The 13,025-nt window shown below is 39.2% G+C and overlaps 1 protein-coding gene across 6 annotated transcripts in view; it reads left to right on the top strand.

Moving 5' to 3' along the window:
* Positions 1 to 13,025, top strand: part of SNCA (synuclein alpha) — a 69,623-nt gene that overhangs the window by 22,704 nt on the left and 33,894 nt on the right. The window contains exons 5-6 of one of the 6 annotated variants that reach the window (XR_014584483.1): positions 1 to 62; positions 1,628 to 13,025. The exon at positions 1,628 to 13,025 is cut by the window's right edge and continues 29,824 nt beyond it. The exons of 2 other annotated variants lie outside the window; for them this stretch is intronic. Coding sequence is in view for 1 of the 4 variants with exons in the window: in XM_083836391.1 (XP_083692517.1) it covers positions 1 to 3 (3 nt within the window). In the remaining 3 variants the exon portion in view is untranslated. 3 more of the 6 variants (XR_014584484.1, XR_014584485.1, XM_083836391.1) reach the window with 3 other exon arrangements.

Raw genomic sequence — 13,025 nt, forward strand, 5'->3', positions numbered from 1 at the left:
TAGCAAAATACATCTTTAATTTGTGAAGGAGAAACAAAAGACCTTTCCCATGCTTTCATCAGGTGAGTGACGTCTGCATTTATTGTAAGGGTTTGCTTGTTTGAAGTCTATGCTTTTTTTCCTCTCTGTTGTGTTCTTTACTCTCGTCTCCATTCCAACTCTTTCATTTCCAATTTTCTTTCTAACCTAATATATGCCCTCATAGCATGTTCCAGGCTGCTGTGTTTCTCTCTCCTGATCCTGGTTGGTTGTGTACACAGAGACTTAGCTGTGCAAGTCCCCCAGGCTCATGTGGCACTAGTTCTGTTTCACAGTGTTCCAGTCTTTCCTATGTATCCATCTGTGGGATTTCATGCAGTGTTCACAGTCATATATTTTTCCCTGTTCTAAATAGTTGCCAAACCCATGTTAAATATTCAGGAAAGTGCTGCTTACTTAGAGCAATATGTTTAAGTTCGTTTGGGGATGATTCATATTCATGCCAACTATTCCTGTTCGTGCCCACTGTTGCACAAAAGATTTTGCTGTTTCAGATAGGAAACAGTTTTATGTAAACCATGATAGCTGTGCAGACCTAATAGTGGTATTTTTGTAAAGCTTAAGGTACAGGTTTGATAACCTGTAAGTCTCCTTCTGCTGTGTTTTGGTCTTTCTTTTCTCTGCTGGCCAATATCATGTGTTTAAGCATAATTCAGTTACCCTGGAAAGGCATGGAGTTTAAATGTGATTCATTTGGTGCCTATCTGGAAGCCATCTTCAGAGGGTTTGTGAAGATAGCTGGTGCCATTTGCTGATATAGTACAAGTCAAACATTGCAGTTGACAGATTTTAGCTAGCAAAAAGTTTGTGACAGGTGCTGAAGTGACATTTTTGGCAAAGCACCGCTACATTTTTTTTTATGTCTGCCAGTCTCTTTTCAGCAGAGCACTGCAGTGAGGTGCTTGGTAGGTATGAGTGGCAAATTGAGGTCCTGGATTGCTATGCTGATGAGAGTAATAGAAACTTGAAAATGACTCGGGACTGAAGTGTAGAGGAAGTTTCTCTCTGTGGAGAAATAAGGTGATCTGTATTTTCAAAATATCATCTAAAAAGTCAAACAAACAAAAAAAAAACACCTGTAAAAGAGAGGAGGGAGGAAGAAAGAAGGCAGAATGCTTTGGTTAGGATCACCTACTTACTGGCAATGCTGTAGTTATTACTATTAGCAGAAGGGGAGTTTATATAAGGAGTAGTGATAATCAGCAAGTGTCAGTGGCATATGATATACCCCATTTTGATGGCTATTTTGACCACCGATGGAACTTCCTAAAGAGTCAACATGTGTCTGCGGCTTCTCCAAAGCTGCTAGATTATTACTAAAGAGAAAGGAAGCCATGATGACCTATCTTTTCTACACTAAACTAACATCTAGCTTTCACCTGCTTTCAGCTGTGTTAAATCTGCCCCTTAGAGGAATTTAAGAGGCCTGTATAAGGATTATTGATAACCATTTTAGTTGTAAATGACTTGTCTCTAAGTACTTGTTTCAAAAGCTTCTAGCTTCTAGTCTAGAGATCAGAATTTGTTGCTGGAGAAAGCTAAATTTAATATCTCAGAAATGTTTTTTTGTTTTTTTTTTTTTTGACAGTGGTTTGTCTAATGCAAAGTGTTTCCTGTGAGGAAACTGGAGGTGTGAGCTGCTAAAGATGTCCTCCAAGAACTGATTTTTGCAAGACTGAAGCAAACCCAGATATGGGTTTTGAAATGTACTGGACATATTAATTGCCCTCTAAGGTTTTGGTGTTTGCTTTCAGAGCTGTTTGCTTATGCTTTGTCAGAACGTACCCAGCTAATAAAGAATAACTTCTTTTGCCCTGCTTAGTAGATCAGCCACAAACAGAAAGAGGAGCAGTCTGTAAATGTAATTCCTTCACAAATGTATAAAATAGGATTTGTACCTTTGAGGCTGCTTAGGCCCTCTTCCCCACCTCCTAGTCTGTCCTGTGCAGAAAGGGTATCACCTAGAGCAGCTGACACTGCCAGTATAATTTCAGCCATGCCTGTTTCTTCTCAGGGGCTATGGGACGAAGCAAAGGCTCCAGGCTTTTTTTTTTTTTTCTTATAACTTGGCATTGTGAAATGTAATCCCTTCTTCATGCACTATTATATGTAAAGGAGATACAGGGATTTTTCTTTTACCAATTCACCATGATGGGTTAAGTGTTGAAAGGATGCACTCTGGTCTAAACAAAGGTATATGTTTCCCACCATAGAGTGGTGGGAAAAAATCAATTAGGGTGTCAAAATGAGTGTCACTCATAAGAAATGTGTTCTTATCCATAGTGACAGCTTTTGTAACATGGACGGTCCATTCCTGCTGAAGAAGGGAAGGTGCCGGTAGCTGAAAAAGCTATCAAATATTTCAGTTCAATACTTAACACCTGGCATATATTAGCTGTGTAAGAATTACATTCTAAGATGCTTGTTTAACCCATCTGACTTTGCTAATGCTTTGTGTCATTGATCTGAACAAACGCTTCTTTTCAGGTTCCTAGTTGTATCAGGTTTAAGGGATGGGTTGCTTTTAATTTTGTGCTCACAATATTTTATCTTACAAGTCCCTCAAGGTATAAATTACAGAGTTCAGATAGACATGCTGTATTTAAATTATTTTGTAGAGAAAGATCAGAGATTGAACAGAGTTGAAGGCTGAATTAATTTCCCTCTGTGGAAATAGTTCTTCAAACAGGTCAAGAGAAAAGTCACTGGAAAGGTGATGTCAATTTGAGTGTGTTTCATGCTGGCACTCACATTGAAGAAAGATTTCTCCCCCTCCTCTTCATCCCCACCATGTTCTTAGAAATTTATCTGAAGTGCATTTTCTGTATTTGGTCATGCTGGACCAACGCATTTAGCAGCTAAATGCTTGTCCTTGTACGAAGCATCAAGACAGCCTATGCACTGCCCTGTTGCTGGTTCCTCTTGTTAGCTTAGAATTTATAAAACAGATTTTTGAAACGAGGACGAGGTTCTTTTTCCAAATATCATTATTTCAAATAAATTTCATGGCTTTACTTTAAAAAAAAATAAAGTAAAAAGGAATAACTCGTAGCTTTGAAGGAGGAAATGTGTTTGAATACAGCTGACTGGCAGTCTAAATCAGTATAATGAATTTGCTTTTCATGGTCATCAGAATAATGTTTCCTTCACAGTCTATTTTTGGAAGGGGTGGCGTGCTCATCATTCACAGGAAAGGTAACAGATTTAGTAATGCTTCTTTCCACCTCCTACACGCTATCTATACATCTATGAAATAAGGATTCAAAGTCTTAGTTCTCTTTGCAGATTTTTCCCTAAGCTTCATTTCAGAGGTGTGTTTATAATGCAGCTGGTAGGAATTCTGTAAATGCGTGCTGTTTTCCAACCTGGGGAAACAAGGGAAGAATTAATGAAACCACTATAAAAAGCAAAACATAGGTCTTCCTCTGGAGTCTGGGAGTGGTAAAAACCTTAGGTGAGGGTAGTTGATTTGTTTGTTCATCATGTTCCTGGGTTCTTTGTTCCTTAGCTCAATTTTTTTACTCTAGATTTCAAGTGTGGTACATTACAGGCAGTGAAGTAACTGTATAGAGTCCTTCACTGGCTTCTTGAAGGGGAATCAAACTTGGCCGTTCATGTCAGTATGCAGGCCATGAGAAGAGAGCATGGAGGACTATAGGTCATACTTGAAATAACGTGGACGAATGTAACTGGTCAAGATATCTATAGCGATGGCAATCACCTCCAAGATACATTGTTCTGCTAGCTCAGGTTGTTAAGAGCATTCTGGTACCTGAAGTTTTGTGTGTGCTAAGGAACACTTTGTATTTATAATTTGCCTGAGAGGAAGGTAGCTGTTTTAAACAGGACAGACAGCTCTAAACCCATCCTGGCATCATCCATTGACGAAATGCTGTTGAGAGTTGCTGTCACACTTTGTGCTGGTAGATCTTGTTGACCTGGCAGTGTATTCTTTGCAGTAATTATTACAAAGCCAAGTACATAACTGTGTTATTGCAGATGGATTACAACAGTGCCCATGAAAGCAAAACAAGGTTAGTTTGCAGGTAAAGTTTTCTCTTTAACTCTGCCACCGCTACTCCCTGCAGCTCTGAAATGTGTGCTACTGCTGTACGCAACACAATGATCAGCTCCACTGTGGTCTTTGGCAATTGCTCAAATCAGCTACTAGGCCATTAAAAGTTGCAGATTTTAGATCTGGAGGTCTCTAAGGTCTCTGGTATTGAAGCCATGCCTGCTTGTAGGTCTGAGGGGGCTTTAATTTTGAAAGCTCTGAAGAGGTGAGAGCAACTGTAGTTTTGCAAAGGCAGCATGAAGCCTGGTCGTGTAACAATTACTGCAGTAGGTGGGTGCTTAAAGCTAAGATTGCACTGATGGCAGCAGCTTAGTTTCTGGGCTCTGGTAAGCTTTGTAAGTATGTATATTAAAACCATTTAGTTGATACCCTTTTCAGGGAGAAATCAGAAGGAAAATGACACATCAGGTATTGTGTGAAGTTTGCAGGCTGTAATGTGCATCCCATGTCAGAACTTTGCTACCATTTTAGAAATCATATACACATTTAGCTAAAGATTGATCATATCTGTGGATGGTCTGTCAAAGGTTTTTTTGATGTTAGAAGGATAAGGAACTAGTCACAGTTGTCTGTGGAATGATAATGCTTCAAGTCTTCTGCTTTTCAAACACTGATTTGTTTTAAACATTTTTTAATATTTATTTATTTATTTTGGAGAGGAAGAAAGTTTTTCCTTTGTTGTGAAAGTACCCAAATCATTTAGGTGAATGAAAGCAAGTCTGTGCAACAATTCTTAGAGTAACTCTGTGCACAGGGTTTGGCATTCACAATCATATGCGTCTTAGTACCTCTGACGCCCCTTATTCTTTTCAGCCTGTAGTGGAAGGGAAGAGTTACTACAAAAATGTCCTTTGGGGAAAGAAGAGGCAGAAGTCAAGCAGCTCTTAGATCTAGAAGCATTCATTGATGTTCTAGGACATGCAACTGTAGGTTTCTTTCTCACCTGTTATTGGTATCTCCTCTGAAATGCTCTGAGGTTTTTTCTCTGCATCCCCTTGGTAGGAAAAGTCAGTTTTGTTTTGTGGAGACAAAGCTTGCAGTGGGGGCATGTTGGGTTCAGGAAATATGAAAAGGCTGGGGAAGGGAGATCTGATGGCCAGGGAGTAAGAGGAAAAAGAGGATGACCATGCATGAGAGAGGGTAGCTCTCTTATTTCTTTAATGCTCCAAACATTGTGAGGCAACCTCTTATTCCTGTTTCACTTTGGGATATGGGATGCTGGCTTCAAATTCCACCTAAATCTCTGCTGCTGCTGTTCCCAGTGTCCTGGGAACAGGGAAGAAAGAGGGCTCAGCCAATGGTACTGTGTGTGCAATGGTTTCTATCTTTCTCTTACACCCAGCTCATTATTTTTTGCTTAGCAAATAGTGGCTCTGAAGTCTAGATGCCCTGGAATTTGAATATTTGAGCTTGATGTCTTCCCTTTTTCTTCAGTGTTAGGCATTAACATAAATCCTATGGGAAGAAGACATTGCATCTTAGATTCTTTATTTCTTCAGCCACCTTGTGTTGGTAGACACTGGTTTGCCCTTCACCAGGATGGCAAGGGAAGTGATTGTCCATTGTACGTGGCATGACACTGACACTCAAAGCAAGTGCTGAGAATTTCAACAAGGCATAAAGAATTTTGTTCCAAATGTTGTCTCTCCTCTTATTCATATTTACTGTTTTAGAAATGTTTGTTGGGCATATACCACAGCTGTAACCACTTCCTTCTCCTGAACTCTCATGTAGCCTGATAGATCCAAACTGGATTGATGCGTTCTTGCTTTTCTTCTGAATCATAACCTTACAAGTCAATTTTTTTATTACCCTTATGCTCAATTTCAGTTATTTAAACTGAAGACTAACTTGCTTGCCCAGATGTAAATAGGTATGGGATTTTTATTCTATGGGTCTATGCAGGAGGAACTGAAGATGTAATTTTTCTGGAAACATCTTTATAAGTGGTGATGATGTAAGGGAAATAAGATCTTATCTTGACTTTGTGGCTTTTCTTTACATTTAGATGAGCATATCTGGTATTCAGAGAGAAAAACACACCTGTCATAGCGTTTACTAAAGATTCCTTAGAAGGAAGAAAACTTGAAATAACTTGTAATTTTTATTGTGACATGAACTGTCCCTTGCTTGCAAAAATCATGTCAACATTGCTGTTAAAATCATGACTGAGTTTCAAACTACAGTATGTATTATACTAATGAAGAGCTACTATGTTAGTGTCTCGTCTGTTATGTCCCTTTTTGTAAGACTGTCATGTAATTTCAGATTCACATCTGAGACACATTGAATTGTTTTGTTTGTTTAAGTCTCTTCTGAGGGGGAAGAAGGAATTTGCCTGGCTCATCACCAGACATTGTGGCCTGTCCTTTGGAACAGGGTAGATGGATATCTATCTGTTGATTGATGGCTCTTTTTGTTAACAGAATGTGTAAACATCTGACAAGATGCCATTTGGCATGTGCCACAGTCTGAGACTGATTAGAGAGGTGGGGACAAAGAAATACAGCTGTCCTGTTTCCTTTTGCCTAAGAGGAGCCGTCTTCCTCACAATGAGGCATTGCACAAAGTTTTCTCACTTGTTTTGGGATGAGAAGCTAACAGAAGAGGAGTTTGAAAGGTCTACTAGTAGGAACCAAGTACATCTTAGGAGTGAGGGAGCCTTTGGCTGATGTTTGAATTGAACTATGGATGTGAAGAAACACAATTTCAAGTCCAAACTCAAAAGACTAGACAATAGTTCAACAATTGCGTGTTCTGTGGAATAGCACTGGGGGAGACTCGGCACACACTTGCCAGTGAGTTATGCGTGAGAAAGAAGCATTCACTGAAAACATATGCTTGTGCTTGACTGCATGCTACTCATTATCAGCTATGTCTGGGTGTGCTAGACAGGGTTAATTACTGTAATATGTTAACATTAAAATTGGAAGTGCGTCAAGGGTAAAATTCAATCATAGAATCATAGAATGTTTTGGGTTGGAAGGGGCCTTAAAGGTCATCAAGTTCCAACCCCCCTGTGATGGGCAGGGATGCCACCCACTAGATCAGGCTGGCCAAGCCCCCATCCAACCTGGTCTTGAACACCTCCAGGGATGGGGCATCCACAGCTTCTCTGTGCAACCTGTTCCAGTGCCTCACCAACCCTCTGAGTGAAGAATTCCCTCCTAGCTTCTAGTCTAAATCTCCCCTTCTTTTAGTTTAAAGCCATTCCTCCCTTGTCCTGTCATTGTCTGCCTGAGCAAAAAGTTGTTCTCCATCCTTTCTATAAGCCCCCTGTAAGAACTGAAAAGCTGCAATGAGGTCACCCCAGAGCCTTCTTTTCTTCAGTCTGAATTTCCCCAGCTCTCTCAGCCTTTCTTCATAGGAGAGGTGCTCCAACCCTCTGATTAACTTCATGGCCCTTCTCTGGACCCATTCTAACAGATCAACATCCTTCGTGTGCTAGAGGCCCTAGACCTGGATGCAGTACTCCAAGTAAGTTCTTCTATTTTTCAGCCATTCAATAGTGCTTTGGTGAGGAGGCATACTGTACTGTAGTCAGTGGTGTTGGCCATGAAGTAAGGAGGGGTTCCAGCGTTTGACAGGGAAAACAATCAAAAGTGAATGGGCATACTGATAGTATAAAATAATCTTAACTACATACACAGGTTTTGAGTAACTGATGAAGTGGAACAATATTTTTTTTTCCTTAATAGTATGCTTTCAATTGTGTCTCTAAGTAGACTGGCTACACTGAGTGTATAGTTTCATTAATCAAAGTATGTCCTTGGGATGTTTCCATGAAGATTTTTTTTCTGGTTTTCTGGACTCTGTGCTCAGAACAGTTGTGACATGTTTCTGCTTGTCTTTTACTGTCAGAGTAATGCATGCCATGGGTCACAGGCATTCAGATTTTTGTTAATCTCGGGCACAAAGCTTTACTGAATAGTGATCAGGAAGAAGTTTCTAGAAGCTGGAAATTACTGGGATATACAATTTTTCTAGTATTTAAAAGTGACATGTCGATATTTTGTTCTTAGTAGTGGTATTCCACAGCATGTTTTGTCTTCGTCTCTATTTTAATGTGGGAATCAGCATTATTCACCTGGGTGGGTGCTGTATTCCAGAGACATCAAGCAATAGGTGAATAACATCCAAATAGCACAGAGCCGCAAGAAACATTCGTACCATGGAAGAGTGGTATTGGGGTCTGGTAAATTCATCCCTTGATCCCATTTCATATGAGACCTTGCCTCATGAAGAAGGATTGTTTTAAGCCTGTTGACTGTTATTTCAGTTTGTATCATTGTTTCATTGATCACCCTGGTATGTCTTGAAGATTGGTAAGATTTTAAAGAAACTACAATTTATTAGGAATGAGAGGGTAAGGCTAGTATGGTGTCAACTGGACAAAGGTGACAGTTCAGTTTTGTTCACTTCCTTTGACAGTAAGCTTTATCTCATTTTTTCCTCAGCCATGTCAAGCGTGGACTGACACTCGTTGAGGGTGAGTTCAGAAGGGAAGGATGGGGAAAGACAGGAAGGAACGATGCTGTTACTTAAGCCTAAAACACTTGTGTTCCATTCACTTGGCATTTGCTTTTTATTCAGGATTACTCTGGCCCTAAATATGCCATATCAACAGTTTTGTTCTTCTAGACTGTGTAGAGTCTAAACATCTAAGAATCTGAGATAATTTGGTACAAGGCCAATTTCAAACTGAATACTATATTCCACTTCTTGATCATCAGTACTGATGTAATTGTGATAATAGTAACAAGGTGAAGAAGCGCAGAAGCCAGAGAGTAGGATGCTCTTGTCATCTATTTTGTTCTTTAGCAGTGAATATATGAAATAGTGTTCAGTGAAGCACTGCACAGAACTGCTTCACAATTAAAAAATAAATAAAAAATAAATAAACACAGATGTGAGTAGTTCTATTAGACAGTACATCCAGACTATCATATATTTGTTTACCTGAAGTAGAACTGTATCAATATCCAGTTAGTCTATAGTTAGTTTATCATTTGTGCTTTGGTTAGTGACAAGCATACATAGCCTTTTAGCTTATTTTCCCCTACTAGCATATTTACTCCTCTGTACACAGAACTTTGAATTCTGTAGTAAGTGATAATAATTTTAGAATTATTCTATCTTTTTTTCCACTTTCCACTCCTCCTTTTTTTTTCTTCCCAGCTCATGCATTTTATGTCTTCAGCAACATTTTCTTGGTAATACAATAAGCTATCAGACCCTTCTTCAAATTGCCAGAGAAGCAGACAATTTTTGCACGGTGATGGAGTCTTTCTATAGCTGCTGAGCATACCAGATAGAGCAATTGTAAGGCTGGTCAAATTGCAATGCAATTCGGTTCTTGAACAGTTATTTTGTGAGGACAGGGTGGTAGAATACTGTATATTCTAGCCTTTTTCCTTCACTGCATGTCCATCGCTGGAACAAAAAGTGTTTAGGCAGAAAGGGAGCAGAGCTTATGTCTCCTTTGTAGTTTGGATTCATTGAAAATTATCCAATCTTATTACTGTTAGTGATCGCAGATGGAGCCAAGTTTACACCAGGGAAACATTTCAGAAGAATAGAGCTGCAGCTATTAAAATTTCAGTGAGATGTATGTGAGATTTTGCACCATAGTGATTATACTTTAAATTTCAGAGAGAGAATTTTGCCTTGCTTACTTTTGCTATATCTTCCAATGCATAGTAATTCTTTCATCCTTGTGATTTAAGTATTAGCCTAGTACTTGGACTGTATTTGACATGTTCCCTACAGGAACTCATATCCAGCAGGATGAACTATGATAGCAGCATTGTTTTATGTGTGTTTTTCTTGACTTTCTTCTTCTGTGTCATATTGTTTAGACAAGACTGTCTCAAATCTTGCATATAAATGTCTAGTTCTGTTTGAGGTAAGAGCTGAGAAACTGAATCAAGTGTTCAGTGCTGGCTAATATTTAAAGATGCAGTTAAAAAGTACATATTCAGACATCCTGAATTGAAAACAGGGGGCTCATATGTGACTTCTTATGGTCAGTCCAGATATGATAGATATAGATGTTGCAAAAACAACTGGATTTGCATGGTCCAGCTCCATTCTAGAAGACAGTGAGCAACATGAGGTCCTGGTCAGTCTCTCCACATTGACTGCAGTAGCTTTGAGACCGCTACTTGTGGAAAATGAATTAGTTTACCTCTTCTGTGGCTGGGGCAGAGGATTCCTTATGCCTTAATGGGTGTCATTGAGAGGAACCTGTGCACAGGGCAGTGTTGTCCCAAAGCTAATCATGTTGATACTTCTCTTTCTGTACTTCTAATACTGGACCATACTCACCAGAAACACCTCCCCAGTCACAAGGGATTGACTGCTAAGTGCCTCCCTCGAATCCATTACAAATTGAAATAAAAGCTTGTGAGTAGAACATTTCATGCTTTTTTTTAGTAGTCTTTGGGTGAAGAGTCCTATGCTGTTGCCTGAAGTTGAACTGTATCCTGAGGAGTGTATAATTTGGATGGATGGAGTAATACAGTGCTCCAGACTTTGTAGGTGTACTGCTTTTTTTGCTTTAGGATTTTTTTTTTTTACGTTTTATACAGAAAAGTGCAGAAGTGTAGTCCACTAGAACAAGAGACACAAACATTCAAACTAACAAAAATCATTTGTTCTTACACTCCAATGAGCATGCAGAATATTAACAAAAAAAAAAAAAACTTAAGAGCCAAATGTTGCTTTTCATCTTTAGAACAGATGCTTCTAGTCTGTTGGAAAGTTGAGTCAGGAAGCTAAGATTCCTCTCACTGTCTGGGAGGCAGAAGAAGGTACTCTACTACTTAGTCCAATTAGTAATGCTGATGTCAGAGGTGGGAACCTGAAGTGGCCAGTTGTCTACCAGATGTAGACCTATATGCAAGTGCAGATTCACTGCCTCAGTTTCGATTTAGGCACCTACAGGTAGTGTTCAGATGGTTTATTAGAGCATCCTCTGTGACTTTGGCACCAGTCTAAGGATCAAAAATCTTTTTCGTGCTGAAAACTACCGCAGATCTGTCCCTCTTCCTGAGAGTGCAGAACAACCTAGGAACATCACTGCAGGATGCTTGACTTCATGATGTGAAAATTAAGTTGCAGGCCTGTCCCAGAGGGAGACAGTGCTGATTTTGGAGGCCAGAGTTGGATGATCAATGTCATATTCCTCTACAAAAACTATTTGTATTAATTAAAATTTGCCAGCACTCCTAAAGCATTTTAGAAACCATGCTGTCAACAGCGTCTGAATGCTGAAAGAAATGTTGACACCAGCTGTCTACTCATGCACAGCCCAACCCCCATGAATCACTTGTCCTCTCAAATTCAAACTAATTAAAATTTTATTTGGGTGATGACTGTTTGTCTTAAGCTTTTCGAAGATTAAGTTGCTTACAGTAACAGGAAAACAAAGCTCAACAGCAATCTCTTTGGACTATGTTTCTATTTAATAGCTTTTAATATAAAGACAAAGGGGAGTCTCACAGAGCAATGTGAAATTCAGACGTGACACTGGTTTCTTCAGATTCAGAAATGCATCTTTTGGTACTACTGCTTTGGAGGGTTCAGAGTTGGATTACACCTACAATGTAAGATTTAAATTGTTTATTGTGCTTGTTGAAATTACAAGTCACTGAATTCTTTGATGTTGCTTATGATATTAAATATTTAGTGAATTTTGAAAGGAAAAAATGGTGGATTTTTTGGCCTTCTACACTGTTGAATTGAAATGAAATATTTGAATTAAAAGATACTAAAGTGGCTAGATCTTCAGTTAACATTTGCTGCCATAGCCTTGGTTGTTTCTCAGTCCTGAAATGTCTAAAAATGAAAGTATGAGAATATAATTTGTAGTTTGTCTGTATATAAACTATTCTGCATAGATGCTGTTGTAGGGTTTTTGTTTTGTTTGGTTTGTTTTATTGGCCTTCATGAACCAGCTCAGAGGGAAGGTATGTTTTGATTTGGGATGTGCTAGCGGGCTGAGAAATCATTCTGTCTAGAATTATATTTTTTAACAGTGGAGATGTTTCATACTCAGTAGGCAACATCATCCTGTTTGCTCTAGAAGAGCAAATGATTTAACTCCTGATTATAAACACCCAAAGAGTTCCTGGGAACAACAATAATGAACATTCAGTATTGAGGGCAGGAATCATTTTCTACCTCACAGAGAAGAGAGGAGAATTTGAAGGGGAAAAAAAAAAGAGAGAGAGAGAGAGAAAAAAAAAAAAAGTGGGGTGGGTGAGTGAGGTTTTCCTGTAACTCCCTTCTCTATACCCAACAAGGGTATTTTTCTTACTTGGTGGTGGCACTATTTGTGATTTCAGTTGTTATTAGGTGTAACCATTTGTGACACCAGACATTAGCAAAAGATACATGTCTGGACTTCAGTAAGCTGTCATGAATTGAGGCCAAACCTATGTCAGAAGAGTGAGGGTTCACCCCACTGGCCAAGCAGCTTGAGTAGACATTGATCCCGCAGTCAAAAATTAGAAAAGCACCTAACGACACACACCTACAGCAATATTCACTCTCAGGGAAGTATGGTAAGTACCAGGAAAAACAACAGCCAAAGCAGTCGTAGCAGTCTGTGAGAATTTCCCTCCAACACCCAACATACTGGAGTAAATCCTGTGGTAGAAATGTTTGTAAAAGCCGTAAGGCTGTAAATGATCATATCTCTTTTCATAGCCACAGATGACAGAAATGGCCTTTGATGCTTTCTGAGGCTCTAGCCACTTGTGCTTTCCCTTCCGCACCTATTTGAACATGTTGCAATTGTGTAAGGGAGCCATTCCTGGCCGCTTTTTTTTTTTTTTTTTTTAAACCTTCCCAGTACATGCTGACTTTGAGAAAACTTTCCCATCTATACAGTGTCACATTGATTCCT

Source organism: Anser anser (assembly GCF_964211835.1).
Source record: "Anser anser genome assembly, chromosome: 4".
NCBI lineage: Eukaryota > Metazoa > Chordata > Aves > Anseriformes > Anatidae > Anser > Anser anser.